The sequence below is a fragment of the Strix aluco genome, chromosome 7 (assembly GCF_031877795.1).
Source record: "Strix aluco isolate bStrAlu1 chromosome 7, bStrAlu1.hap1, whole genome shotgun sequence".
NCBI classification, from domain to species: Eukaryota; Metazoa; Chordata; class Aves; order Strigiformes; family Strigidae; genus Strix; species Strix aluco.
Genome location: NC_133937.1, coordinates 3,620,163 through 3,646,361, shown reverse-complemented (window position 1 = coordinate 3,646,361; position 26,199 = coordinate 3,620,163). Strand labels below are relative to the sequence as shown.

The window sequence follows — 26,199 nt, the reverse complement described above, 5'->3', positions numbered from 1 at the left end:
TTCTTCATGCACCGAGGCAACAAATAAATAAATATCAAGGATCCATGCTCTATGTGCAAAGGCTTTCCAGAAATAAATAAATAAACCAATCCCTCAGGCCATCTCCAATTTCTAAACTGAACAGAGATAAGCTAATTACAGTGTCATTCAACCACGTTTACAGTTAAAGCCCTAACATCTGCAGCTCAGTGTTAACAGGCAGCAAGAAAGCCCCGGTCCTGGAGCAGCACTGAATGCTTCAGACCAATTACTCACACATGGCTTCCCTGCACACAGCTCCTCGCATCAAGAAATGCATGTCAAGGACACCTCAGCATCTGCTCTGAGGCGGGAGGGAAGCAGCGTGCCAGAGCCCACTGCAGGCAACGCGCGAAGGTAATGGAGCTCGTCCCTCCCTCTGCAGCAGGCAGCGGACAACAGCAAGAATTGCTCACACAAAAATAACGGGGACGCATGTGAGAAAAAGAAATGAGTAGAGCAGGTTTTCAGGGAATGCTGAGGGTTTGAGCTGAGCTGCACAATGCTGTTAGACTCCTTGTGACCGCTTGGAGATTTCTTCTGCTCCCACTTGAAACATTTCAGTCTTTTTCTACATTTCTAGAGTTGAAATAAGACTACTGAGATGCTTTCCTCTTCGCTATCCCTTGTCAAAGACAGCTTGCTGCTGTTCCCCCACTCATGCCCTTGGTGATGACATCCCTTTTTTATCACTTACTCCACAAAGTCCTCTTTGCATCGCTGTAGGAGGTCACATGCTTTCTGGATCTCTTGCTCGTTCAGAAGTACCAGCGTCCCAAGAGTCAGGTGAAGCTTTGCAGGGTTCTGGAACAGGCTGCTGCTGACCCCGTGATCCTACAAATCAGTCAATCAATCATATATAGGTGTCTTATCTCATCCATACACACACCCCCCTCCATCAGAGGGATAAATACTACAGAGAACAGCTACCAAGCCATTGGCATCAAACCTTTTATCTCTGCATCACTGATCAGGTTGGTAGTGACTCGAAGTTGAAACGAGAAACAAAATTTCTCACAGGCTTTGCGAGCAAGTGAGCTCAGCCTGGCAGGCGAGGCGCAGCCCCCCGCTGCACGCACGCTCCCTGCCTGCCTTTTCATCGGAGCTGCTGAACGGCAGCCTGGAAGCTCGTTACAACAGGCTCTAACTCAGGACCCGGGAACAGCAGCACTCACTCGTATGGGATTTTGAGAGGAGACTTCCACAGCTGTCAAAGAGGCAGCTGCCATCAGCAATGAACTCAACACAAGTCAGCACAGATTTAAAACTTGAGTTAAGTCCATTTTTTGTGCAATAAAGCTGGAACCAGCTGTAGTGACAAGCTCTAAATGGTCTCTAAATCCTGTCTAAACACAGGTTGCACCTCACAACACAAGCACAGCTAATACCAGCTCTGATAATTACATTTTTCTTGTTCCCTTGTGCCCTGTAGTTTGCTGAGATGAATTAAGTTTAAATTCCCTTTATAAGAAGAGCTACGTGTTGTTGCTGGAGAAGAACTGTTCCCAGGTGGAGCAGTGGTTACATTCAGCTTTAAAACACATGCTCTTTTGTTCTAGGATATTTATAAAAATACCTCCAGGATGGTTAACACACCCATATTAAAACAATTATTTCCACTTAGTAGCCATTTCCCATCAGCGCATTAAATAACCTACACTTTTAACTCCAGAAGAAGCCAAAACCACTTGCCGGGCCACTGAAGCCTTTCTCTGTCTGAAAAAAGTCCACTGACTGAGAATGACAGCTTTGAAGTTTTTAGCTATGGTTCAGAGTTTGAAATAAAACCTTTCAGATGTTTAAACACTGCAGTATCTCAGCCCGTCAGAGTTTAATGCCCCACATCTCACTCAGCATTTTTCATGTCTAATGACAACATCCATACTCTTCTTTACAGCGGTGCTTCTGGGCTGCACTAGACAAGCCAGCCTGCAGCACGGAGGCCGGGGGCTTGCTCCCACAGCCGCAGGCGGGCAAAGCGTGGTGGTCTCCAGAAGAGAGAGAGCATGTACCTACCTTCCACTGCTGCTAAATACTTTATTGCTGACTGAAACCCCAAATCGTACCATGCCAGTAGTGGCAAAGCATGTTGCAAACCTCAGCACTGTGCAGCAGCCTGAAACAAGCACAGACTAACTACTACGTCAGGCACATCAGGAGCAGAGGAAAGAGGGACGGCTCCATTTCACTTCTCCCCACCTTCCCCTCTCTGCAGTAAAAGCCTTGCGGCTTCCTTTAATTCATCCTGCTGTTAACATGCATGACAGGACATGATTTCTCTCCGTCAGCCTTTTTTCTCCAATGGTATCTGTAGCCAGAGAATACTTGGCCCATCACAAAACAATAGCTCAGGTAGCAGAAACTGGGAGAAAGTTCGATTCATCCTTGTCCACGGACAACCAGCTGATGTCACTCCCACAGCACACACAGATGATGTACAGTAATGAGAAAGTAGTTCTCAAGTCAGAAAGCAAAAGCCCTACCCTCATTTTCTGCCCCAGCATGATTTGTACTGTAAACATCAACCTGCCCCACAAGCAGTGTTCTCCCCTGAGCTTTCCAACACCTGAGTGTGGGCTGATAGCTGACAAAGTGATGGCATGTCACCTCCACAAGCCACGCTACCGCTGCCAGGGAGATTAGCAGGGAAGAGTGGGCCAAGACCTAGATAATCTTCCTGGCTTACTCCCTAGTATTTCAGAGAGCTCCTAAAAACCCTGCTTATACCCTCACTCTTTCACAGGCCAGCAGATCCCACTTCTCCCACGCATAAAATAGATGCTATGTCAGAGGTAGCTCTCCCTGGAACAGGCAATGTTTCTGCGGGCGTCTCAGCAGCCCTTCATGGCTGGATGCTGCTCGCTGAGATGCAAAAAAGCTTGAACCCACTTATTCTAATCCCAGATTATGATATGCTATCAGCAACCGCTGTGTCGCCTCCCGGGAAGCTGCCCTGTTAAGCGCTATCAGTCCTCTGCAACCTGACCAGCAGGGCCAGACAACAGCAACGCAGAACCTAGAAGCATGTGTTCATAACTACTGCTAAGGAAAAATCACATCCTCCTCCAGGGAGAACGAGCCCAAGAGACGTGATCCTGTCAATGCTGTGATTTTGGGGCTTTATGGACGTCTTCCAAATACCTAAGGAACCCTCTCAAGGTAAGCTACAACCATAAAAGCAGGAGAGAGGAGTGAGATTCAGCATCAGAGATGGGCAGAGGGATCCACTGGGATCTCAGCCATGCTCTCCGAGTGCCTCTTGGCGACAAGCTCCTCTTTCACCAAGTTTCCTCCCCCATGCAGTGGAAGGCGGGCACTCCTCATAGCACAAGTCGCAGTGGCTTGTGGCAAGCGGTGGCTGCCAGCCCTAGTGAAAGCAGAGCACCAGAGTAGGGGAGGAGAGGCGTCACAGCAGGGAATCCCCGTATTCTACACGGGAATCTGAAAGCAGCGTATTGGCAGGAACCTGCTGGCAAATACAAACACATAAACCAGACTCTATCGTCTCTAAAAATTTACTGCTCAAACTTGGGTTCTCTAAGGATGTACTGTGAGGCAGAAAGAATATCCCTTTTACACACCATCCGTATGTGACGACTGTCCATTTTAGCTTATGCCTCTCTCTGACGCTGTCATGGTCAAAAAAACAACTCATTTCCACTCAGCCTTAAAAATTCATTTTTTTCCCTCCCCCCTGCTACTTAGACTTCTACCTTTGCTCTCCTCCTTTAGAAGGAACACAGAAAGGGTTTTATCTGGAGTCTTCACCTCTTTTTGCAAAGCCCAAGCATGCTGTTCCTCCAAATCTAAGGCCCTGTAGTAGGGAAACCACAGGCCACAACACCCTTCAGGCCTTCTACATGACAAGGCAAAGGATCAAACTCCCTCGCTCTTCCTCCCTGACTGCATCCTCTCTACTGTCTTAAGAGCTTCCAATGTTTGCAGACAGCTTTATGGTTTTGGTTTTTTTCCTAATAGCAGGATACTGCATGCCAGCTATATGCCCTCTCCCACCCTGATCCACAAACAAAGGAGCGAGCCAGAAAAACAGCATTTCCTCAGAACTGACTGAAGAGCTGCAGGCTGAAAAACCCCTCCCATTTTCTGTCCCTTCCACTCCGAGATATAATATCTCATTAGCAATGTTTGATATTTACAGGTTGCCATATATTACAGCAATCATATTTCTTTTCCATGCTACATCTGCAGCCTGTTAAGACTGCAAATGCTGCGTTTGCACAGCTCGGAAAGACCCAACTGTGATTTTTCACGGCAGTATTACTGCAAAGTCTCTTCCCTTTTCCACCTGCATACTCAGACAGACGTTTCAGTCCTCCTCACTCTGACACTTACATGACTGTGCGAGGAGACTTCCAAGGTCATCCAGTCATCCAGACCTCCCACTGCACCACATCAGTAATGAGCCTGTCCAGGTGAGCCACCTCCCCGTATTTATAGTAAATTAGCCTCAAAAGAGCCTCTCCTCAGCCCTGCTTCATTGCCTGGCAGCCCTGACCACAGAGTTGTGGGAATGACACCTGAAGTGTTCCATATTTCAACACAAGGTTCATCTTATAAAAGGTCTTAAAGATACACACACACACAAAGTTAGAAAGCATATACCTACCAACATAACCCTATGCTATAAAATATAAATGAATGGTTGTCATGGTAACTGCTTCAGAGAGAAATAGAGTCCCTCACAAATGCTCAATGGCCAGAAGAAATCCTCACACATGCACACCTGGTCCTTTCCCTTCCTTACCATTATTACTGAGCTTCATTCAAAGACCGGAGTTTACCTAATTTTGCAATGTTTCGTACCAGCAAATTGCAATAGGAAGAGAAGCACACCACTTCTGTCACTGAAACCTATTCAGATTTCTCCAAGTATCCTGAGAAATCCCGTTGCTTTGGACAAATCTATAAGCTCTCTTATTGCTCTGTGAGGCACAGTTTTGAATTACTGTTTTTCATTACTGATGTGCTTTCTAGCAGACCCTGCTGTGAGATAAAGTGGTATTAGAGTGGCATTACCAGCTGGTGGAGTGATTGAGAGACATACGTGGCTGCAATATACTCCTTGAACTAACAGGCAGCAATATATCTAGAAACTCTTTTGCTAACACCAGGAGAAGGAAGGGCAGAAAAATAAAGCATATATTCCTAGGCTATACATATGCAAACCCCCAAATACCTGCCACTGACCGAATTCCACATTTCAAACTAAAAATGGAAACTCTACAGCTGATGTAAGCAGTACCAGGAACATTTCAGGCCCTCCTGAGAGGCACAGGGCACCGAGAAGTGCTAACACAACCCCACAGCTTCCAAGCCAGGGCACCTTGTGCCCATGCAGCACAGAGAGCAGGAACTGCAGCCCCAGCCCTTCTGCCTCCACCCATATACGTGTGTCCTGACATAGGGCAGCTGCCACCATTTTGGAAGATTCCCAAAAGCACCTTGATGACCCTGCAGGAGCAAAAGGCACGCTATGTTTTGAGTGCCGCACTCTTTCAGCGATATTACTGGCATCAGGAGGATTCATGCGGGGTGCTGGGTCTGAGTACAGTTCAAGTCTGAGGTTACTGAACGCCAGAAGTAGCCGCTCGGCTGAAACATGTTCCCACGTGCACACCTACGCTGCGGATCCCTGACCATGAAGCAGAGCCTCACAGAACTCAGTGCTGTCCAGACACAGAACAAAAACTGTGGGAGAGACAGAAGGTCAGGCAAGAGGAGGGAAAATTAACAAGACTACCCTGGCCAGCAGTGGTCTCGGCACTCCTCTGACCAAGCCTGGGTTTCTGCAGCTTTCTAGGACAACGAGCACATGGAGGATTGTAGACATCCCCAGGCAGCTCCTTCTGAATGTGACTGACAACACTGGGGAAAGCACCAAGATAAATTTATGAACATATTCCTAAGTGGATGGCAGACCTTCCTGCCTGCCCAGGGATGCAAACTGATACTTAAGAGTGAGCAAGAGACAAACATTGTGACAGAGACAGATCAGGAGGGGTCTGGAGAGCAAATAAGATCACCAGCTGAGGCTGGGCCAGTGGAGGGCTGCAGAGATGCAACCAAACCAGCAGGCAGGAAAAATGAGTGCTCCTGTGTGAGGCCAGTGTGTTGCAGGAATAAAGACACAGGATGAGAGCGTGAACGACAGCATTACCTGCAAAGATGAATAAAAGAGGCCACATCTTAGAGATGTGACACTGAATGGATTCGCCTGACACCGAGGAAGCCTGTAGGCCAGAACCCAGCAAGATGTACAGGATGACACTGAGGTTACTGCCCCGCGCAGCAGGCAGGGCTGGGTTTGCTTTCCACAGGGAGGGACAAGAGAGATCCCCAGCACCTGCTAGAGGGAGGAGGGAGGTGGATCAGATAAGCGGAATCTGGGATATCAAGGCTTCAAGCAGAGCAGGGCCAGATCACGAGGGCGATCAAGTGAAAGAACTGTAACAACCAAAAGCCCAGGTAGGAGGGGATAAAGGGCAAGAGAAACACCAGATTGAAAGCAGTGCTCTCAGTCCAGGGCCAATGGCATGAACAACCACTATCAGAGCCCCGAGCTGAGGTTACTGGCCCCCCGAAGAGCTGCTTCTCTCCCTCTAATTTTGGTGTGTCCCCACACAAGGACTGGCACTAGAAACCAACAGAGGGAGCCAGGCCACCACTGACACCAGCCCGAGGTCCCGCACTCTCTGTCCAGCCAACACTTTCTCAGGCTAATGTTTCCATCCCCCTGTCTTCAGGGCTTTCCTTTAATAAAGGTAAGCTTTCATAAAGGTAGCTGCGGCTGGCTAATGGGGATAGACGATGGAGCCAGTGATATCCTCCTAGCCCAAGGAAAGGGTGCTCATGGCATTGCACTGGTTGCTAATCCCTGGATCTGCTGGCCAATCTCAGTTGTATTTAACATCCGGTGGAAACCTGAGTGATAGAAAGCTCCTAAGCTGTCATGGAAATAGGCAGCTGGGCAGAGAAGAGGAACTTACATCAGAACTGCCAGAAAAGACAAGACTGCAAAGGCAGCTCAGTTCTGCTCTTGGAGATGAGACAATTGACATGCAAGTGACCATGAAAACTTGAGCAAGAACTCCTATCTCCCCAGATATCAGGTAATTCACACCCACATAAACTTCTTAAGCTGTGCTACCTGCCAGATTGTATTTTCCCCTTTGAAAGGCACAAGCAGAAGTGACGGACACGAAAGTAAGAATATCAGCCCACAAACCCCTGCTGGGTGTATGCAGTCTAACCTGCAGCGGCCACAAAGAGGAACTCTTCCCCTCGCCTAGAGCTGTCCTGCCAGTGTACTCAGAGGACACAGCAATTTAATAACACCATTCCCTCTCCTCAGCCTGGCCTTGTGCATTGCCATACCGCTTCTGTCAAACTAGAAGCATGCTAAAATAAACCAGGGAATACACAGCTTTCACTTCATTCTGTTCCTCATTTCCCTATGCCTAACTATTTCCTGCTGCTCTCAGTGCGAGATCTGAAGTTAGGTAGGAGGGACTGTCAGCAGAGAGTCTCATGGGGAAGAAGGGAAGTGATTAGATTTGCAGGACGGTAACTACTTGTGCTACCAAGTCATTTCTTGCTTAGCTCTGGTAATGACACCCATCTTCCTTCGCTGTCAGTAACCAAAAGAAAAGTGAAATAGAAGCAGCAGTAAACTTGTGAATTCCTACCCAGTTTCACGGTTACATAGAAACCATATAAAATGTAGAAAGGTCCACTACATTATTTAGTGGCTTTCCTATTAAAAACAAAAAACCCCAACTCTCTTTTGAATCTTAGGTATCTTCCCACCCAGGAAAATCTCTAAGGAAAACAAAACATTTTACTAACAATTTACTAAGTAAGCCATTTCACTTTCTAGAATATTTCACAACAGCACTCAGCAAATTCAGAGCAGATCCAGCAACTTAAGTAAAAGGCCTGTTAAAAATACATTCCTAGGAAATAGAATAGAATAAGACCTTCAAGGTAAACGTCAAAAAGCTACCTCAGTAAATTACATGGCACCCTGCTGAAGGGCTTCCACTTGATTTTAATTCTCATGTGGATCGTTACCTTTGAGCATTTCTCCAACACTTCCTCCTTGAACTGCAGGAATTTCTCCTGGATGGCAGGCTGGTTGAGAGCAATGGACAGGAAGTGTGTGAAGGGCTGCTTCTTACGGAAGCTGTCCAGGAGAACATCGATCCGCGTTCGGGCAGAGATGATGCCGCTGCGATGCTGCCCTGTAATCACTACAAGGAAAGAAAGCAATACCTGTCCGGTTTCCGTGAAGCTACAGTGAGACTACTGACACCCATGCAAAATAAAGAGTAATTAAATGGATCGTGATTTTACACAGTACTTATCTGTGCACTTTAAAATATCAATATTGGAGGACATTGTGAAGTTAAGAACATTTCACCCAGGAGACGCCAGGAGGGAATTAGAAAAACCTGCACAACAGCACCTCTCCACTGTTAGCCCCAGGCTCACTGAAGAGGCGTCAGGAATTAAAACCCCCAACCATGCAGAGAGAAATCCTGCCAGACTCCCCACTTGACTTAAAATGCCTGGCACGGCTGTGTTTTCCTCTGTAAAGACAGGATGATGCCATCAAAAGTATCCCTCTGCTCTCAAAAAAGTCAGCTCTGAGTGCCTAAAAAACAATAACTAAGAGTCTATCATTTCAGCAGCTCTTCAGATTTCTGGAGCATTATTTCAAGTTTTCATAAAGGCAGCCAAAGTGAAAAAGAAAAGAAAATCTATCAAAGATCAAGATGACCTATATCATTTGTGCATGCACTTCAAGGCACCAAACAGAGAACACTTGAGCTTGAAAGCAAAGAACTGCAAGGAGCAAAATTTTCTTGGCTTCCTATTATTACATGCTTTCAACATCTCTCAACCTTCCTAATAGTCCTTCACAGTTCTCAGGAAGAAGTCAAGACCCACTTCTTGAGAAGTACTGCCACGTTCCTGTGCAGCATCACTGTTGGATCCCCCCGTCACTTATCCTCACAGCTCTGTCACGAAGGTAACTCCACACCGTGCCAATTACCATCAGAGCGTGCGTAAGGGGCCCTCCGGATAGCCACTCAGGCAGGAACCCGCACGGGCCAGCCCTTACGAGCAACGCCTCCTTTCTTTTTAAGTCACTGGAAGTGATGAGAAGGAACATACGGTACAAGAAAGCCTGCTCTCACCATCAGGATCAAGTGACAACACCAGAGAGGCAGCAACATCATCAAGACACTTCTCATATTAAAGCAAATGGTGAAGTTTATTTTGTGCATACATATACAACACAGTAACTTTTTCTGGATGTATATTATAGTTTTTTATTAATGGAAATAGTATTATCTTAAAAACAAAACACAACAAAAAAAAAATCCAACACATTCAGGCCCAAAGTTCTCAAGCCAGTCATTTAAGGCCCAGAAGTGGCTTCAGTGAGACTATCCACAGGCTTAAAATAGACCTTTTTTTTTTTTTCCCCAAAAAAAAACCCTTACACTGCTTCATAAGGATTTATAAACATAAAAAATAAACTTAGGAGAAAAGTGATTTTCCCAGGGCCATAAAGTGAGTCAGTGCCATGTCAGAAGCAAGAATTGAAGGAAAAACACCTCCTACACCCCATCCCCGCTCAAATCGTGTCCATACAAGAGCCAATGAGAGAACACCCATTTTGTGCACGTGAAACTCACCAATTTCTCCTTCCACTCCAGGCTTGGGAATGCTGATGGAGGTTCGAGTCTCCGTTTCTAGTCTCTTCTTGGTTTCCCCCTTCTTCCCAATGATGTACCTGGAGGTGTAAACGTGCAAGAGAGTCACTCACACAGTGTCGCTGGGCCACTCTCCATCAAGTGTGTCCAGCCAGCAGATGAAACAGGCTCTGAGCTGGCCCCCGGCAGCTGGGTCCCCCCAGGCGCGCTGTCTCCATGTTCGAGGGATGCACGCACTCAGGTCCACGGGCAGGACCCGATCCAGGCACAGAGGCTACTCCCAGGACCCTGCGTGTGACCAGCCCAGGACCACGGGATGATGTTGAGCTGTGGCTCACAACTGGCTTAAGCTAATATAAGTTGGTCAGTCCATGACAGCTCTGCCCATCACACCCTGCCACAGCTTATTTGGCAGCTGGGTTACCCCTTTTCCCCATTACCCCAGCTGACAAAGAACTAAGGGCTCTTTTTCTGCTTTTTGCTTTGCTCAAGGTAGTCATTAGCCAGCATCCAAATACATAACAGAACACTTTTCCTTCTCTACATTTCAGTTAAACTATTCATCCAATAAAATTGTCAAAAATAACTAGATAAAGCTTTGAACACTACAGGCTTCCCAGTAACCATCAGATTGGAGTCAACAGTCAATTGTAGTCATGTGAGCTTTCTCTCAAAGCTTTCACAAACTCCCCCTGCCAGGCTGCTCGCCCCAGTTCTTCCTCCCCTTCTTCCACCCTCTCTGACGCTTTTATGTTCAAGGGAAGAGATGCTCAAAAACTCTCCTGCCAGCAAGAAAGCACCACCTGCTGTCCCTGTCACAGGGAAGGCAAGGAGTCAAGCGTGGCACAACTGCACTAGAAAGGCTTTGCCAATTTGCCTTTTCCAAACACTAAAATCCACATCCACAAAACGGAATACATTTGGAGATCTGGCACTTACCCTGACCTCAAAAAAAAAAAAATATTCTGCACTCAACCGCTTTCTCAGCCAGCAGCAACTCAAATAAACCAGAAACACACGGGCTCACTTGTATAATGGGCTGGGAACCTCCACTCTGCACTGGAAGCCTTTCTCAGTCTCTTCCACCACAAAGGCATCACAGGGTTCGTCTGCACAGTCACTGGGGCCTAGCAGAAAAAAACCAACAGACCTTGTACAACCTCTGTAAAGTTCGGCAGCGCTTTTTGTTGGACACTAGTCTCACAGCTGCCTTCTCCCAAGGTTAAATAAATGGACTCCCCTCCACTGCAGCTAACTGCTTTTTATTTCACCTTACTACCAGCTCCGGAAAACATAATGACTGCTTCTAAATCTGCCGGGCTGGGAGGCGTAGGAAAGCAGTACTTGCAGCCATGGTTTCCTCTCAGCTGGAAGTTGTGCAACTACTCAGGGCGAATGGTCTCTTCTCCTTGCTGGGTGGAAGCCACCAGCCCATTTGGAGGCCCTGAGCAGGAATTTCAAGTCACAGAAGAATATAAATAAAAAGTGAGGATAGTTTTGGTTCAAGGGTTCAGGTATAGTGTTTTGGAAAAACAGAGAAATTCTCACAGCTGTGGTATGGAGGAATTGATGCACCTTTCATCATGGGCCATTCAGTCTTGCATGTTAGGATCAAACATGACTTCCAGAAAGAGGCCATGGTTTCTATCTCCTCTCCAACACATACAGGGACGAATGTGGGTGGCAAGCAGCTTATTAAAGATTTGTTCAATCCACGGAAAGGCAGGGTGAAGGGAGAAACAGGACACAATAGCCACGACACTTTCCATTTGAGAAATAACAGCTGAGCTTTGGAGTGCCCACAACTCATGCAAGGCTACAACAAACATACAGGCAGAAAGATAAAGTAAAATACATCAGAACAGGAAGAATTTTGCCCCCAAAATAGGTAACACCTTCCAAAAGCCACATTATAAGAGGCCAGTTCTTCAAGGGGCAAACACTGCAAGGACAGAGGATCTTTAGTGAGCAGCTTCCACTCCTGCCATATCTGCAAATAATCACACTACCGAAAAGAAAGGCACTTCAGGAACCTGGGGAAAACAGATCTATGATGTTCATTTTTGTCCCTCTTTATTGAAGATCTTTCATAGCCAGCAAACATAACCAACAGTCAGCAGCACAGTCACCCATTAGGTAATTGGGATTACGTCCACTCTTTGGTCAGCAGGATCATCAGGGACCAATGCAAAACATTTTTCTCCCTCTTGAACACCTCACTCCCCCGCACAGGCAGGTCTCTGTGCACATAAAGACATCAGAGACGACACCAGGAGGCATCCCTGGTGTTGGTGCTTTCACCTGTAGCACATCCTGACAGCACCACAGTCACCCCTCGCGCAACACTCTTTACCTGCACAGAAATCATCCTCCTCCTCGTGCTGGTAGGCCTGCTCTTGAATGAGATTCTTCCTGTATACTCGCCCCCCAATCCTTATCAGGGTGGGCCGCAGGACGTCCATCCTGCTCCTCCTCCTAATGCAAAAACAAAGACAGCTTTGCTAACATGCCAAGGAAAGGTAGATTTCGATGTTTCCTCGTGGATAATTTGTAAGAAGCATCAGGGGAGGCCTGTACCTCCACAAGAGCAGTAACTCCTCCTATACGTACGTACGAGAGGTTTCAGAAAAGCAATACCTTTTCAAACCTTACGTCACTCAAAGACTAATTTTATGAGTTTACAAGTTTACTCTTTGTCAGCTCATAAAGCACAATCAAATAAAAATGGGAAATTTAAGCAATGTAAGATAGGTAAGGAAGAATCAGGTTTTTTGCCCCTGCTAGGAGGTCAGCAGCTGATCACCACTCTCCCTGAAACTCACAGGTTTTAGCTAAAACTCACTGCGACCTCAGTCAATATGCTTTTTCAGCACCGTTCAGGATTCTGAACAGTTTCATCTCATTATTTTCCAAGCTGCAGACCAAAGAGACCCCAGCCTCTTGCAAGGATACCCCTACAACACTCACCTCTCTCAAAATACCTGACAATGTCCATTAGTTTCTCAAAGGCCTAAGGAGCATTTCAAAAGCAAACGCAGTTCCCTGGATCTGCTCAGGAGACGGCCGGGGAAGGGAAACAAAGCACTCCAAGGGGTTGGCACTGGCTGGTGTAAGTGGTTACATCTCCTGCCCTCCACCTCAGAGCACCGTGGTAAGTTTGAGGTGTCCCCGTAAGAGTCTTACACTACCCTGCATTATTCCAAACAATATCAGAAACACGGGGCACTGAGTTAACACTTTTTATGGTGGAGAACATTTAAGGGTGCAAAAGCAAAGGGCTGTCAGTCATCTGTCAGAGTTCACACCTTCAGTACTTAACATTCGGTATCTTAGCTTGCCTTGGTTTTAAAACAGAAATTTGTTACTCAGAAAACAAAGCCTCCAGCCAAAAAATTAGCCTTCATCAGGTTTACCTGTCCACTACAACAGAACCTGACAGGAAAAAATGACGAGCTTGCCTTTGAAAATGCATTTATCCTGAACTGGATTTATTACATGGAGTGACGTGAGGTTCAGAAGGTTAACACTATTCCCCTCAATTAAAATCCCACCTTCTGAAATGACTTACAACCACCTGAACTTCCATTTAAATAAAAAGGCATTCCTGTACTTCAAGGAAAGAAGGGCAGATGTGAACTGTGCACAGAGGAATACACAGTAAGCCATGAACAAACACATTGTTGTTGGCTTTGTTTCCACGTAGGCTTTTTTTTTTTAAATTGCAGAGCTGGTGTCCCGTTTTCTGACTTAAAAACTCAGGAGCGACCACACCCCACGGCACTAGCAATGCCTGACGGGGGGCTCGGCGCTACACGCGTGCAGGAAGAGTCCTGCTGCCGCGGGGTGAAAGGGGACACACAAAGCACCCGGGGCCGCAGCCCGAGGGCGGGATTAGGCCAGGCCCCCGCGGGGCTGCCGGTAGCGGCAGGGGGGCGAGCCCCTAACCGCGCAGGGAGGGCGGCCGGGCCCCGCCCGCCCCCCGCAGGCCTCCGGGACGCCGAGAAGAGGAAACGGGCAGGCCCTTACGCTTTAAGGCGCCGCTAAATTTCAAGCCCTGAGGGAGGCCGCGGTAACGGCCGTTGCCCGCGGTTACCGCCCCCCCCGGAAGTAGGAAGGGGCCGCGCGCGCCGCGCCCGCCCGCCCCAGCATGCACCGCGAGCGCGATCACGCGCGCCGCCTGCGCCAAGCCGTGCGGGCACCCAGGTAAGGTCCGGAGGGGCCGGCGCGCCCCGGGAGCGGGAGGGGGGCGTCCCGGGAGGAGAAGGGCGCTCGGTCGAACGGGAGCGGGGGAAGAGGCCGGCGCCAGGGGCCTCACTCACCGGGAAGCAGCTCGCTACGGAAGCCGGGGAGGGGCCATGGCGCGAGGGGTGGGGGGGGGCGGAGCGTGGGGCGGCGCTGCGCATGCGCCTTGGCACCGCCGAGGCTGCCGCCCCCTCAGGCGGGAGTGTGGGCAAGGGGCGGCGCGTGCGCAGTGCGGCAAACCCGCCCTTCTCCCCGCCTGAGGCGGCGGTGGTGGGGGTACAGACATCGCCCTGGCCTGGCGGCCCCCTTTCTGCCTTCGCCTCAGCCTATCTAAAATAAAAATCCTGCACCTATACCTAGGAATACACCAGGTTTTCGAGCCCCGGTTGAAGACATTTCAGCGCCAACCATCCCGCTTTCCTTATGAGCGGGGAGCCGGGCCTGCCCAGCTTTGTTGAGGAAGGTGTTGCTGGATGTATCAGAGCCATATGAAAGATTTCTTTTATGCAGGCATTTTCCTTCACAGCCTGTAAGCACCCGTCCTCCTGCGAGATGCTGCGCTGTTTTGTATTATACACGGTAAATGAAACAACCTTGGGCTTAACTGTGAACGAATGCACAATTCCTAGTTGTGACAGCCTTTTAAAAATGCATTTTCTCCACTAAATCCTTGAGTACTTTCCAAAGACACTGTCTGCGTAGTGTAAAGAGTCTGCAGAAGTGTATTAAATAGATAGGATAACAGAAATGTATTAAATGAGCAGGATAATTGGAAAGTGCTTATAAGTGGTTTGGAGGAGTAGCAAGTGCTGTCACTTAGAAGTGCCAAGTGACAGCTTTTTTATTATCAGAGAGGTATGTGACGAGTTTTAAGTACTCCATCGTGACAAACGAACAGCCAATACCTCTTAAAAACAAGGCTGAGGAAAAGGTATGCGAGAGGCGAGTGGGCTTGTGCTGTGCAGGCAAATGGCTGCTCAGCCGCTGCCGGTTTAGGTCAAATGCAGTGTTTTAAAAGCAAAAGCACATCTGGAGCGATGCAGAGAGCGGTTGCTGTGAATAAGGCACAGCGTGGCTTTGTGCAGGATGCAGCACTGGAACTGGCAGTTCTGCAGGCTTCCAGGTTTTATGAGGCAGCATGATTTTCTCTGTGCTCCTGGAAACGAGGCAAAAAAGGGAAAAAAAAAAAAGTCTTTTTATGACCCTGGAGAGCGGGAAGAGCGCCAGGCAGCTGAAGGCCAGTGAATTCAGGCCAGCGACCTGTGCCAGGTTATTTTTATGCACACTCCAAACGTCCCGCTGAATTCCCAGGCCCCCTTGTCCGGGGTGGGGGGGGGTCGGAGCATGGGTTACCTTCAGTTTCTGGGTGCCACCGCGTGGTGCGACAGCTAACTGCACCCGTCCCCGCAGCGGGCGCAGGCAGCCTCTCCCATGCATGCAGGGCAGCCTTCAAGCACCAGCGCTTTGAGGCTGCGAAGCCAGGGAGGAGGGGTGGCAGCCCAAAGCTCTGCTCGCTGGCTCTTCCTGGACCTCGCAGCCTTCATCTGCCATCAAGATACGTGCGCGGTCGCTGGCTTTGTGCCCTGGGAAACTCCCGAGACGCCCTTCCTAACTCCGCTTTGCTCCTTTTTTGTTCTTCCAGGCTGGGACGGGGTGAAATGGCAGCCTCTTCCTCATCCTCTTCAGCCGGCGGAGTCAGTGGCAGCTCTGTAACAGGATCGGGGTTCAGCGTTTCGGACCTGACGCCGCCCCGAAAAGCCCTCTTCACTTACCCCAAAGGAGCCGGGGAGATGCTGGAAGGTGATTGCTCTTGCCCTTCTCCTTTCCCACTCCTCCTGATGCGCAGGCAGCCCTGCAAAGGAGTTGCCAAGCTTGGCACACCGCTGACTTTTTGGACTTTAGCTGGCAAAAGCTGGAGGGAGGAAGGAAGCACCAGGGCTTGGGTAGGTCCTGAGCAGCCCAGGCTCTCCCACCAGTTGTTCATGAGGAAATGATTTTTCTGGCAGTCACCTGCTTTTTAGCTCCATGACAACAACTTCAGACGAGGAAGCGATCTACCTGAAAGAGAACATGACGATGTTAATTGCTCATTGTTAGCTAATCCTTTGATGTCGAGCAGGAATTACTGTAAAGATAGCTGAGGCAGGAATATTTTTCTTGGCAAAACATGGTCTGGCATTGGATTTGACTGAGCTAGTACAGGAGGCAGCTTGTATCCCTGCTGGTCAGGAAACGCAGGACATGCTTTTGCCCTCGACCCAAGTTAAAACCTCGCCGCAGAGGTCTGTGAGAGGATAAATTAGGACTAGATCTCTCTTTTAATCCTTCGAAGCTGAGCACGTTCACCTTTTGGGCTCACTCTTGTCAGGGTGTTTCTCCAGGGCTGCCAGGAGAGGGTCATGGCTCTGATCCAGCCCGGCGTCTTGCGTTTGGGTGCCCGAAGCCCTGCCACCCGCTTCATCAGGGTTGCCTGAAGGGGGACCCAGACACGTCACAGCTGCACGTCCCTGCCCCTGCTCTGGGTGAGGGAGGAAGGGCAGGTCCTCCAGATGGCAGGGTTAAGCCAGGGTCGGTCTGTCTGTCTGCCTGCCTGCTCCCCTTGAACTTCCTGTGTCACCGTGCTGCTCGCTTGACTGTATGAGCCTGAAGTTCACTGGGGTGGCCAGGTTGAGGCTCGAGCGGCCCTGCAGCTCAGACGTGACACAGCAGCACAGGGCAGCTGGGAACTGATCCCTATGTCGTTTAAGGACTGTTTTTATTACACATTAGAGCCCATATGCCAGTCTATTGAAGTAATTATGACTAAAGGCTTGCTCATAGAACTTAACGAGCCCTCAAAACAAATGAAAATAATGAAGCACTTCGTGTTACCAAATAGGCAGCTGTTCCTCTTGAGAGCCACTCGGCCGGACAGCCAGGCTGGGGAATTGGAGGAGAGGGAAGGGTACATTTGGAAATAGCACGGCACAGCACCAACACAGCTTTTTGACAGCTTGCAAGAGGATGCTCTGAGCCCGGCAAAACTCCAACCCTTTCCTCTTACCTGGGGTTCAGCTTTGATTTTCCAGGGCCAGGGGTCTGTTTCTACCCTCAGTCTTCGAAACTGCTTCTCTTGTTCTTATGGCATTGTCATCTCTCACAGGCATGGAGCTTTTTTTGCGTGGAGATTTTGCTTTGGACCTCTTTACCAGTAACATAGCAGTTTGTCTGCTGTGGGTGGCAACAACAACTGAACACTCTCCCTGTCGCAGGAAGCTTTAGGTTTGCTTTTTAATTTCTGAGATAAAAGGTGATACACCCTTTCTTCCGTCAGGAAGGTACTAGTGGGGTAGCTGCATACCAGTTTCCTCTTCAAAAATCCCCACTGACTGATTTTTATTGTTACTTTAACTATCATCTCACTTGTTCTTAAATAAACCCTTAGGTATTTTGGGTTTTTTTAGAAGGAAGTATTATAAACTATGTTGGTATCAATTACTGACTTAGATGGCAAGATACACATTATCTGAAATCCTTTATGCAGAGTTATGGTCTAAGCCTTTGGGAAATAATAAAGCATTATAAGGACACAAGCGTCTGAGCCCTGAGGGAATCGGAGACTGCCATAATATTATCTGGCTTCTCCTTAGCTTACCTTCTATTTAAAATGGACTAAAACTGCTTGACAGAGGGGATGTAACAGAATATCGGCCGGGATGCCTCCCAGGTAGCACAGCCCTTCCCCAGCGGCACTGGGAGCCAGCCAAAGCCCCACACACGATTTGGGTGCGGGGCTGTACAGGCCACAGACCGTAGCACTGCACACTCGGCACAGGGGAAAGTGTCGGAACGAGGCAAGCGGGGAAACCCACACCTTGAACATAAAAATAGGTCGGCGGCACCCAGCTAAGGCTGCTCAGTCTTAAAACTCTCAGATTAAACCACCTCTTTTTCTGTTTACAGATGGCTCTGAAAGATTCCTCTGTGAATCTGTCTTCAGCTATCAGGTTGCATCTACATTAAAGCAAGTCAAACACGGTAAGGACCGACTATTTTAACTGCATGTTGATCAGGGAAGATGGCAGGGGAGCACAGAGAAAAGGCTGACATGTTCTCGGGTGCCAACCACAAAAAAGCAGAATAGCCTTTTAAGTTGGCGAATTAGCGCTAAGTCAGACCGTCATCGAGTCCTTTTGCAAGCCCTATGCAAAGCGACGGGAACCCACACAGCCTGGGTGGGAACAGGCTGTGCCTTTCGAAGCTTGTTTTTCCATCGCCGTGTGCTGCGCTGCCTTCACGAGAGGTGAGGCCAGAAGAGGAGGTTATGGGCAGGAAACGCCCACACTCTGATCTTGGCCCAGCGCTGACTGTCTCTCTGGCCTCGGGCAAAGAGACACTTGATTCCACCTTTGTTTCTCTGCTGAGCCCTCGTGACACCAGCAGGGTCAAGCCAGGCTTCCAGAGGTGCTCAGGAGACGGACATGCAGGTGCCTGGCGTGGCGTGACGTGGCTGACTCCACTCCCTACCTCTCCAAGAAAGAGCCTTTACGTCTTGTTTGAACTTCTGCTTCCCTGCTGGGGCCTTCGCTTGCCACCCAGGTGCCTGTAACTGAACGATGGGCTTGACTGCACAGCAGCTTTTGTTCTCAAGACGTTGGGCAGAGCTCAGCACCAGATTGCGTCTGCTGCTTGAGGGTCACATCCTTTCTGGTCCCCGCCTCTTGTCGGCTACAACGGGTACTTCCACATGTTGTCCAAGAGCAGAGAGGTTTCCTGTCCTCCGCTGGCGCGGGTTGTCAGGCAGAGATCTGAGGGTGTGCAGCAGCTTGTAAGGCCGTGATCCGGTATTTCCGAACCAAAAAGCAAAGCTGGACTTGAGAGACGTTGTTTCCACGGCTCCAGCGCTACTGCAGCTGTAGCTACCGGGGGCTGCTGCACAGACTGGCACCCTGATAAGCACCAGCCTTTGAAACTGGTTTGTGGGGCACTGGTTGCTTCCCTGTAAGAAAGGGGAAAGGCTTAAAAAAAGATCGAGGTCATCATTTTTTGGCTTGTTTGTTTGACAGTTCCCAAAAGCACTTGTTAGCAGGAGGTGGAGTGAGAACAGTCCCTCTTAGAAGCACCCACTGCTGCAGTCAGCATAAATCACACACGTTTTGTTACACCTCTTGCTAGTAAGTCTGCTTGTACCGGGCCGCTTTCCCAAGAGGCTGCTGCACTGTTAAACTTCCAGCAAAGCTGAGAGAAGAAGGGCTATTCTCATCTCCATACCACTGCAGCTAATTTAATCAAAAATGGAGCCTCCGTGCCCAACACGCAACTGGTTCGAAATAAAGCTGAGAGGAACAAGTTGTCTTGGGGCTCCCAGGGAGGCAGCCCGTCTCAACGTGGGGACCTTCGTGTCATTAGCGCGCTCTGATTGCAGGGCCTTTGTACAGTCATCCAGGTCTTCCTCAAAGGACCTTCATTAAAACGAGGAGTTCCTCGTGCTGCACCCAGCTCTACCGTGGGCTGACCAAGCTCTCTCTCAACTTCTCTGTTCTTTTGCGCTATAAATATTTATGCTAAAGAAATGAGCTTCATCCTGTTTTCGCCCCCGTACACTAATCGGCCTCGTGTTTCCCTGTTAGGACTTGAATTTACACGGCACGGGCAGGGATGGGTAGATACACATTCAGCGCTGGACGAGGCAGAAAAGCCTGTCCCTGCTTCCTCCTGGGAGCTGGCGAGCTCTCGCCGTTTGCATAGGGCGGCGTGTAGAGGGGGTTTGTATTCAAATCGGCTTGGTGGGTCTTATTCTGCTCTGTTCCCCATTGACAGCTGGGAATCTGCATCTAATTGAGAGGTTTAATTGCGCTGTCATTGCAAACCACAGTTACCTTTGAACTTCTCACAGATCAACAAGTCGCACGGATGGAAAAACTAGCCGGGCTGGTGGAAGAGCTGGAGGCAGATGAGTGGAGGTACAAGCCAATAGAACAGCTCCTGGGATTCACTCCCTCCTCGGGCTGAGCGTGTCTGGATCGCTGCTGTCAGGGAGCAGAAGAAAAACATTCTCTGGCCTGGCTTCAACACACACCCCCATTTATCAGGATGCTGACAGCTGCATTGGCGGGACTGGGCTTTTTGTTTTTTTTTTTTTTTTTTAAAGTTGAGAGTGGGGATCCCCCATAAAGCTGCCAGTAAATGGAAATGACAGGATCCTTTAAGTCCTCTGCAGTGTTACGGGCTGGCAGGGCTCCGTTTCTGTAACTTAGAAGGTAGGATCAGTTTTACAGAACTCGGAGAATCCCCTTGTTATTTACAGAGGAGGGAAGACTCACAGCGTAGTGGTGGGGAAAGCAACCCAGTAACTCGGTCTGGCCCTTCCCCGGCGGGCTGGGAAGCCCACATCTTTGCCACTGAAGCCGGGCCTCTGTAGAGCAGAGGTACGATGCCTTGCCAAAAATGCTCTTCAGCCCTGGCTGTTGTTTTGGGGGGTGAACAGGACGAGAATTGTCCCGGGTCGGTCGAGAGGGGTGAGCGGTGAGGCTTTCTCCGGAGGTACCTCGTGTATGGCCGCAGCTGTTTTCTCTCCATTGCCATTTCTCTTGTCTCTGCACAGCGAGTGCTGGTAGGACACTGCTCTCTGATGCGGAAGCTGTATCTTTAATGCCCTGAAACTCTTTTTCCTCTTTGTTATGTATTAGCTTGCTCTGGGATAATAAAATAATTCTGTCTTTGAAACCATTTATCTTTTCAAAGCTTGGCGGGGGCGGGTTGATGAAGGAAACAATCAGCAGTTCAGTAGGTAACAGGAGGTTTAATGAAGCTCAGAGGCGGCTCAGCTGTTACGATGGTCAACTTAAGTTCAATTTAAAAAACCCTCTGAGAGGAACCACACTTGCTTTATGCTCAAAAGTGGATTGATTTAAATCATTTTAATCCCGGTTTAACTCTGCCAGTGGAAAACCCTTATTTAAATCCATTCATTTTAATCATTTTGTTTTTCGTTTGTACTTCTGTTCTTGAGGGGAACTGGATTGCCATTTTCTGGCATAATCATTTCAGCATGTTAATTTTCTGTTGATTAGAGCCTTGACACCATGTTTTTGCTAGCCAGCAGGGGAATGGGCTCAGCATTGTATTTAAACAATTGTACAACCTACTGCTCCGGATGCCTAATTCTTCCATTTTCAACATCTTATTTACAAGATGATTTTATTTTTACTCACTCTTTCAGTCCAGCCACATCTGGATGGAAACAGATTCATTTGAATCCATTCCCATCTTAGTTATATCACCAGCAATTTGTGTTAGCTAAAGCTAAGGGGAAAAGGTTCTGTGTTTGTTTCTGTTTATAAATTAGTTCTAGTATCAGAGTCAGCTTTTCAGGATCCAGACCTGGTCTCTTGGAGCCGCACGCCACCCAAAAGCCGGCCCTGATCTGCAGACACAGCCCCAGTTCCAGCTCCGCACCAGTGGAAATTCACTCTACGGTTTCTGAAACCACGTACGGGTGTTCTCACGTAAGGTACGGCTCAGCTGAGATGTGTCCCACGCCACCCCCCGCCCCGTGCCCGGCCCGGAAAACCTCCTCCCCGGTGCTGGCGGGCCGCCAGCCCCGGCTCTGCGGGGGCCTCCTGCACAGTCAGCGGGTCCTCGGCCAGAATCGCTTTAAACGTCACGGCATTTGGTATTAAAACTCCATTCCAGATGGGGTTATTTTGAAAAGCAGGGAACGTTTCAATCGTCAACTTGTTTGTTTGTTTTATAGCAGCTATTTTTAATCCTGCTTACTCCAGCCACCTAGCCTTACCTTGGCCAAACTTCCCAAAAATACCCCCGTATCAAGACAGCGTCGCGGGGTTTAAGAACGGAGCCTTGTGCTGCTGACGTGCAGCAGCGTCCCGAACCCCCCTCACTCGGGCTGAGTCCCACCCACTCGCCGACCCTACGTGCTGCAACCGGCGTAATTGGATGCGGGGAGAGCCTTTCCTTTTTACTGCTCCACACGAAACTTTGCTGCTCCGCCAGCCCTCCGGGGCCGCCGGGGGAGCGGCGCCTGCGGCTCCGCCGGCGCGATGTGCTGCCCAAGCGTTGCCCGGATCTCCCCACAAGCCCCGTGTGTGTGCCGAAGGGTTTAAAACAACAAGGGTCTGAAACACGGTGGGGCTGAGATTTCCCCGGGGCAGCCCCCCCCTCACCCTCCTCCCATTCCTTGTTTTCCAGGCGTTTCACGGAGTGGGAGCAGGGAACGGCCCCGGCTCTGTGCCGTACATGGCTTGTTTGTATGTGTGCCCAGCACCAAAATAGACACATGTGTGAGAGCCATTGAGAGGAAGTGAAAAGTTCACCCTGTACAGTACTACAAATGCAAAAACATGTTGTTGGCTGTTCCCTCCTCCCGCTCAGTAAACACTTTATGTAAGGCGGCGAAAACCAGAGGGACTGCTGCACAGTAAAATAAAAAATAAAAAACAAAACAACAAACCCTACACTCCCCCTCCTCCAAACACAGGTTTTCCCTGGCAGCTGGAAACTCTCCAGCTGTCCTAGTTCTGCTTTGCAGATCTGTGGGGCAGAGCCAGTGGGAACTGTTCCTCCTCAGGGCTTGGAGCACCGTTCCCCCTCACCTCGGGGGTCTCTGCAGCATGGCCGGGGCTGGGCGAGGCACTCAGGGGCTATTTGGAGGCTGCAGCTGGGAGCGGAGCAGCAGGGGGAAGGGAGCCCGTCAGCTGCGAGCAAAAGTCGATGCGGGGAGAGGAGGGAAAATAAAAGTTGAACAAAGAGCCCCGTTCAGGGCTGCTGGTTGGTTTTCCTGTGGGTGCTCGCAGCAGAACGTTATGTACCGGTGTGCAAGCCCCGCTCGCGCCTCCCCTCCCCGGCTCCTCGCGCTGCTGGCCGCGGCCCCAGCGCCAGGGACGGGGCCAAGGCACGCGCTCGCCTCGCCGCCCGGCCAAAGCACGGGGCTGGGGAGGGCCTCTCCCCTCGCCGAGGATGTGGGAGCGTCGGGGGGGGTTTGCTGGGGTGCTGCCGGCTTTTGCCTGGGCTGGGGCAAAAGCATCCAAGGGGAGGTGAATTGCACAGCCCCCACCCCGCAAACGGCACGGTGCCGACTTGGCATCTCGGCTGCCAAAACCTGTCCGCCGTCCTCCTGGGACGCACGTTCCTTGTTTCTCCGCCCGACTCCCGCACGTCCTGGCGGGCAGGCACCCTGCCTGCAGCTGCTTGTCCCGGGGGCGAGAGACAGGCCCGAAAGGTTTGGCAGCGGCGGCGGAGACCTGCCCGTCCGGCGGCACGCCGGGACCTGCCGCGGCGGCGTCCCACCCAGCCCGTGGCCTTCGGCTCGCCTGTTAGAGCTGGGCTCGGCGCGGTGGCGGAGGATGTGGGGGGTCACCCCGCCATGTGCCAGTCACCCCCTGCCACCACTGGGGACCCGGTGACCAAGGATGGGGCCAGAGAGGGCGCAGAGGACACCCACCCTGCAGGCACTTAGGGGAGACCCCAAAAACCGCAGGCTCCCCCCAGCTCAGCCCCTTTGTTATGTTCCTCACGTGAATGCTTGGACACGGAGGATCACACCAGCCTCTGTGTCAGCCCCAGCTGGCGATCACATGCCAAATAATGTGTAAATCTAACTAAAAGCAGCTTTTTTGGGCCATGGAGCTGCTGGGAACCAACGTGAAGACAGGGACTACACCATGGCCAGTGGCAGCCACCCGTGGAGCAGGAATTTTCCCCCCCCCCAGCATACGTGGGGCACGGTTTGCACCCGACGTGCGCTGAGGCACTCGCTGAGCCCCCAGTACATCTCCTCCCTTCCTCCTCCTCCTCCTCCTGCTCCCCAGCCCCCTCCCCCTGCAGCCTTTGCAAAACCGCTGAGCTCAGCACATCCCAGGCAAGGGGCCCAGCCAGGACCCTCCCCAACGCCAGCCGCCCCCGCCGGCTCCCGCTTAACCCTTTGCAAAGCCGGCCAGACTGGAAATCGGCGTGATCGAGGAAATCTCACCATGGGGGGAGAGCGTGGGGGGTGTCCCACAAGGCACAGCCAGCTGGGAACGGACTGTCCAGAAAGTTTCATCTGTCATCCTGAACCACCCCCCCGCTCTTCCCCAGAAAGGGCAGCAGGTTGGGACGAGGAAAAAAACACACAGCTCGGCCACAAAAATCACGCTGGGTTTATGCCAGCAGCAGTACCCAGGGAGGGGAAGCGCAAGGATTCCTAATACTGTTGCTGAAACTTTGTTTTCTAGCCCCAAACCATATCTAGAGGCTCTGCACAGCCCGGGTTGCAGCCTCTTTGGGGAAGGAAACCGAGCTGCAAGCCCCGCAACACCTCCCCTCCCAGCAGAAGCGCGAGCGCGCAGCATCACGTTAGGATTATTTTATTTCAGAGATCAAAAATTTCACTTTAAAACTTGCTGTCACACCAGAGGCTGCTCGCTTCCCTGCCTACCCAGCGATGTTATGGCAAAGAAAGAAAAATATTTATGCTTGGCTTTGGAATTCAAGCTTATTTTTAGCAAGGCGCCTTCCCTGTGGTCCTTTACCTCTTTTTCGTTTATTTGCCATTTTCCCCCTGGTTTGACCCCAAAGCCAGCAGTTCCTCATCTATTTTCAGCCTCACCCAGTGAACATTCGTACCAATGACTTGGCTGCGGGGAGAAAAAACCCACGAGCTAGATTTTGTTAAAAACAGGATCCCAAGCACCATCCAACCGTTTCTGAGCGCGCGTGTGCATATTTCACTGTATCGCGCGGCGAGCGCACAAATATCAGTGTCTATTTTTAACAGCTGGGGTTGGGGTTTGTTCATTTTTTCTCCCAAAAAACAGAGCAGTGGCCTCGTATGCTGTGGGTGCAAGCCAGGGCTTGTTCTCAGCTCCCCGCACATCCCCTCCGCCCCGCTGCTCCCCGGGATGCTACCGGCTCCCCTGGCTTGGACCTCCGCTCCCAAAATGGTGATGGGTTCAAGCCCTGCTTCTCCTCTGACCCCCTACTACAGTCGCTGGTGGGTGCCTGGACCCTCTGTACCTGCTGCCCCTCAGCTCTTGGGTGGGAGAATTTGTCCCGTCGCCCCCTGCCACAGAGGTCACAGGTGTGACACCGGCGTGGGGGGCCTCTCCCCCGCGCTCCCGGCCGGCGTTAGCTCTCGGCCGTGTTTACCACCAGGCTGTTATCAATCTCTGCTCAGGAAGGACAGTACCCAAGATAGCTCCCGGAGTGACTTCAGAGTGTGCTCAGCTCCTCCGATAAAGCCGCAGGCAGCGGGCGGGAGGACAAACAAAGTCCTTTATCGCCAATTAATGGGTCTTGGGCTCCCCGCGCTCCTCAGGGTCTGGCTTGGGGAAGGTCACGTACGCAGGGGCAGGCACGCACGGCCCCACGGGGACACACACGCGTCCAGAGCAGAGGGCTCGGAGGAGGACGGGGTCTTGCCCACGTTTTACGGGACCACCGGGGCAGGCAGATGGGGGTTGCCCCCAGCCTGGCACTGAACAAAATCCCCCATCCCAGCTGGGCCGTGCCCTGCTCTCACCCCTCTCAGCACCCCCCCGAATTTTTAACGCATTTCACCGAAACAGCCATTTTTTTAAGACACCCGGACAACGCCGGCTGATGGGACACCATCACCCCATCACCCGCGGCGCCTCGGGCTCTGGGTTTGGTCCGTCATCCGCAGCAGGGCAGCAGCGAACGCGTCGGCCCCGTCCCCTGCCCTCCTCGGCAGGCCGGGGCCCCGCTCCCCACCAAACGCCGCCTGGGAGATGAGGGTGCCCGGCGGCCCCCGCACCCACACCCCGGCCGGACCCCTCACGGCCCCTCGGGCGGCGTCGCGCCAGCCGGGGCCTGTTTCACACCCCGAGAGGGGCCGGGGAACGCCGGGCCGGGCCGTGCCCTGAGCTGGGGGCGCTGAGGGGGTGCCCGGCGCGGTGCGGCGCAGGCCCTGAGGGGGCGGCAGGCGGCCGGGGAAGCCCGGCGGGCGCTGGCGAGAGCGGCGGGCGGCTCGCCCCGGCCCGGCCCGGCCCTCCTGATGCAACCGCCGCCGCCGTTTGCAGGGCCCGGGCCGGGCCGAGCGGGGCCGAGCGGGGCCGAGGGGGCGGCGCCTCCCGCTGTCACCGGGCAGGAGAGACGCCGCGGACGTGCCCCGCGCTGCCATTGGCGGGCGCGGGGCGGGGGGCGTGGCCTCCCGCGCGGCCCCTATAAAAGGCGGGCGGCCGGCAGCCGGCGGGGC

General features: G+C 51.2%; 2 protein-coding genes and 1 long non-coding RNA gene across 8 annotated transcripts in view; 1 reads left to right on the top strand and 2 right to left on the bottom strand.

The window, feature by feature from the left end:
* Positions 1 to 14,180, bottom strand: part of LOC141925739 (testican-2-like) — a 46,810-nt gene extending 32,630 nt beyond the window's left edge. For 2 of the 5 annotated variants that reach the window (XR_012623921.1, XM_074830221.1), the window contains exons 1-6: positions 14,081 to 14,180; positions 12,115 to 12,236; positions 10,789 to 10,888; positions 9,744 to 9,841; positions 8,110 to 8,288; positions 716 to 852 (exon numbers count right to left, since the gene is read on the bottom strand). Coding sequence is in view for 4 of the 5 variants with exons in the window: in XM_074830221.1 (XP_074686322.1) it covers positions 716 to 852; positions 8,110 to 8,288; positions 9,744 to 9,841; positions 10,789 to 10,888; positions 12,115 to 12,223 (623 nt within the window). In the remaining variant the exon portion in view is untranslated. Of the gene's footprint in view, positions 1 to 715; positions 853 to 8,109; positions 8,289 to 9,743; positions 9,842 to 10,788; positions 10,889 to 12,114; positions 12,237 to 12,728; positions 13,568 to 14,080 lie in introns of those variants that run through there. The other 3 variants (XM_074830217.1, XM_074830219.1, XM_074830218.1) reach the window with 2 other exon arrangements.
* On the top strand, positions 13,810 to 20,708 carry ANAPC16 (anaphase promoting complex subunit 16). Of its 2 annotated transcripts, none has more exons than XM_074830223.1 (4): positions 13,810 to 13,964; positions 15,646 to 15,803; positions 17,946 to 18,020; positions 19,879 to 20,708. In XM_074830223.1, exons 1-4 carry the CDS (start codon positions 13,909 to 13,911, stop codon positions 19,992 to 19,994), a joined length of 405 nt encoding a protein of 134 aa, XP_074686324.1. In that variant the 5' UTR covers positions 13,810 to 13,908; the 3' UTR covers positions 19,995 to 20,708. The 2 variants fall into 2 exon arrangements, with proteins under 2 accessions (XP_074686324.1, XP_074686323.1); XM_074830222.1 differs by lacking the exon at positions 13,810 to 13,964 and adding an exon at positions 14,540 to 14,582.
* Positions 14,731 to 15,638, bottom strand: LOC141925741 (uncharacterized). Its single transcript, XR_012623922.1, has 2 exons — positions 15,357 to 15,638; positions 14,731 to 15,159 (listed from the first exon to the last, which is right to left on the bottom strand). It is a non-coding gene; the product is annotated as an uncharacterized LOC141925741 (long non-coding RNA).
* Positions 20,709 to 26,199: the final 5,491 nt, after the last annotated feature.

Coding starts and splice junctions, on each gene's coding strand:
- ANAPC16 (XM_074830223.1), top strand. CDS start 13,909: ATGCACCGCGAGCGCGATCACGCGCGCCGCCTGCGCCAAGCCGTGCGG. Junction 13,965..15,645: donor CAAGCCGTGCGGGCACCCAG/GTAAGGTCCGGA, acceptor TTGTTCTTCCAG/GCTGGGACGGGGTGAAATGG. Junction 15,804..17,945: donor AGCCGGGGAGATGCTGGAAG/GTGATTGCTCTT, acceptor TTCTGTTTACAG/ATGGCTCTGAAAGATTCCTC.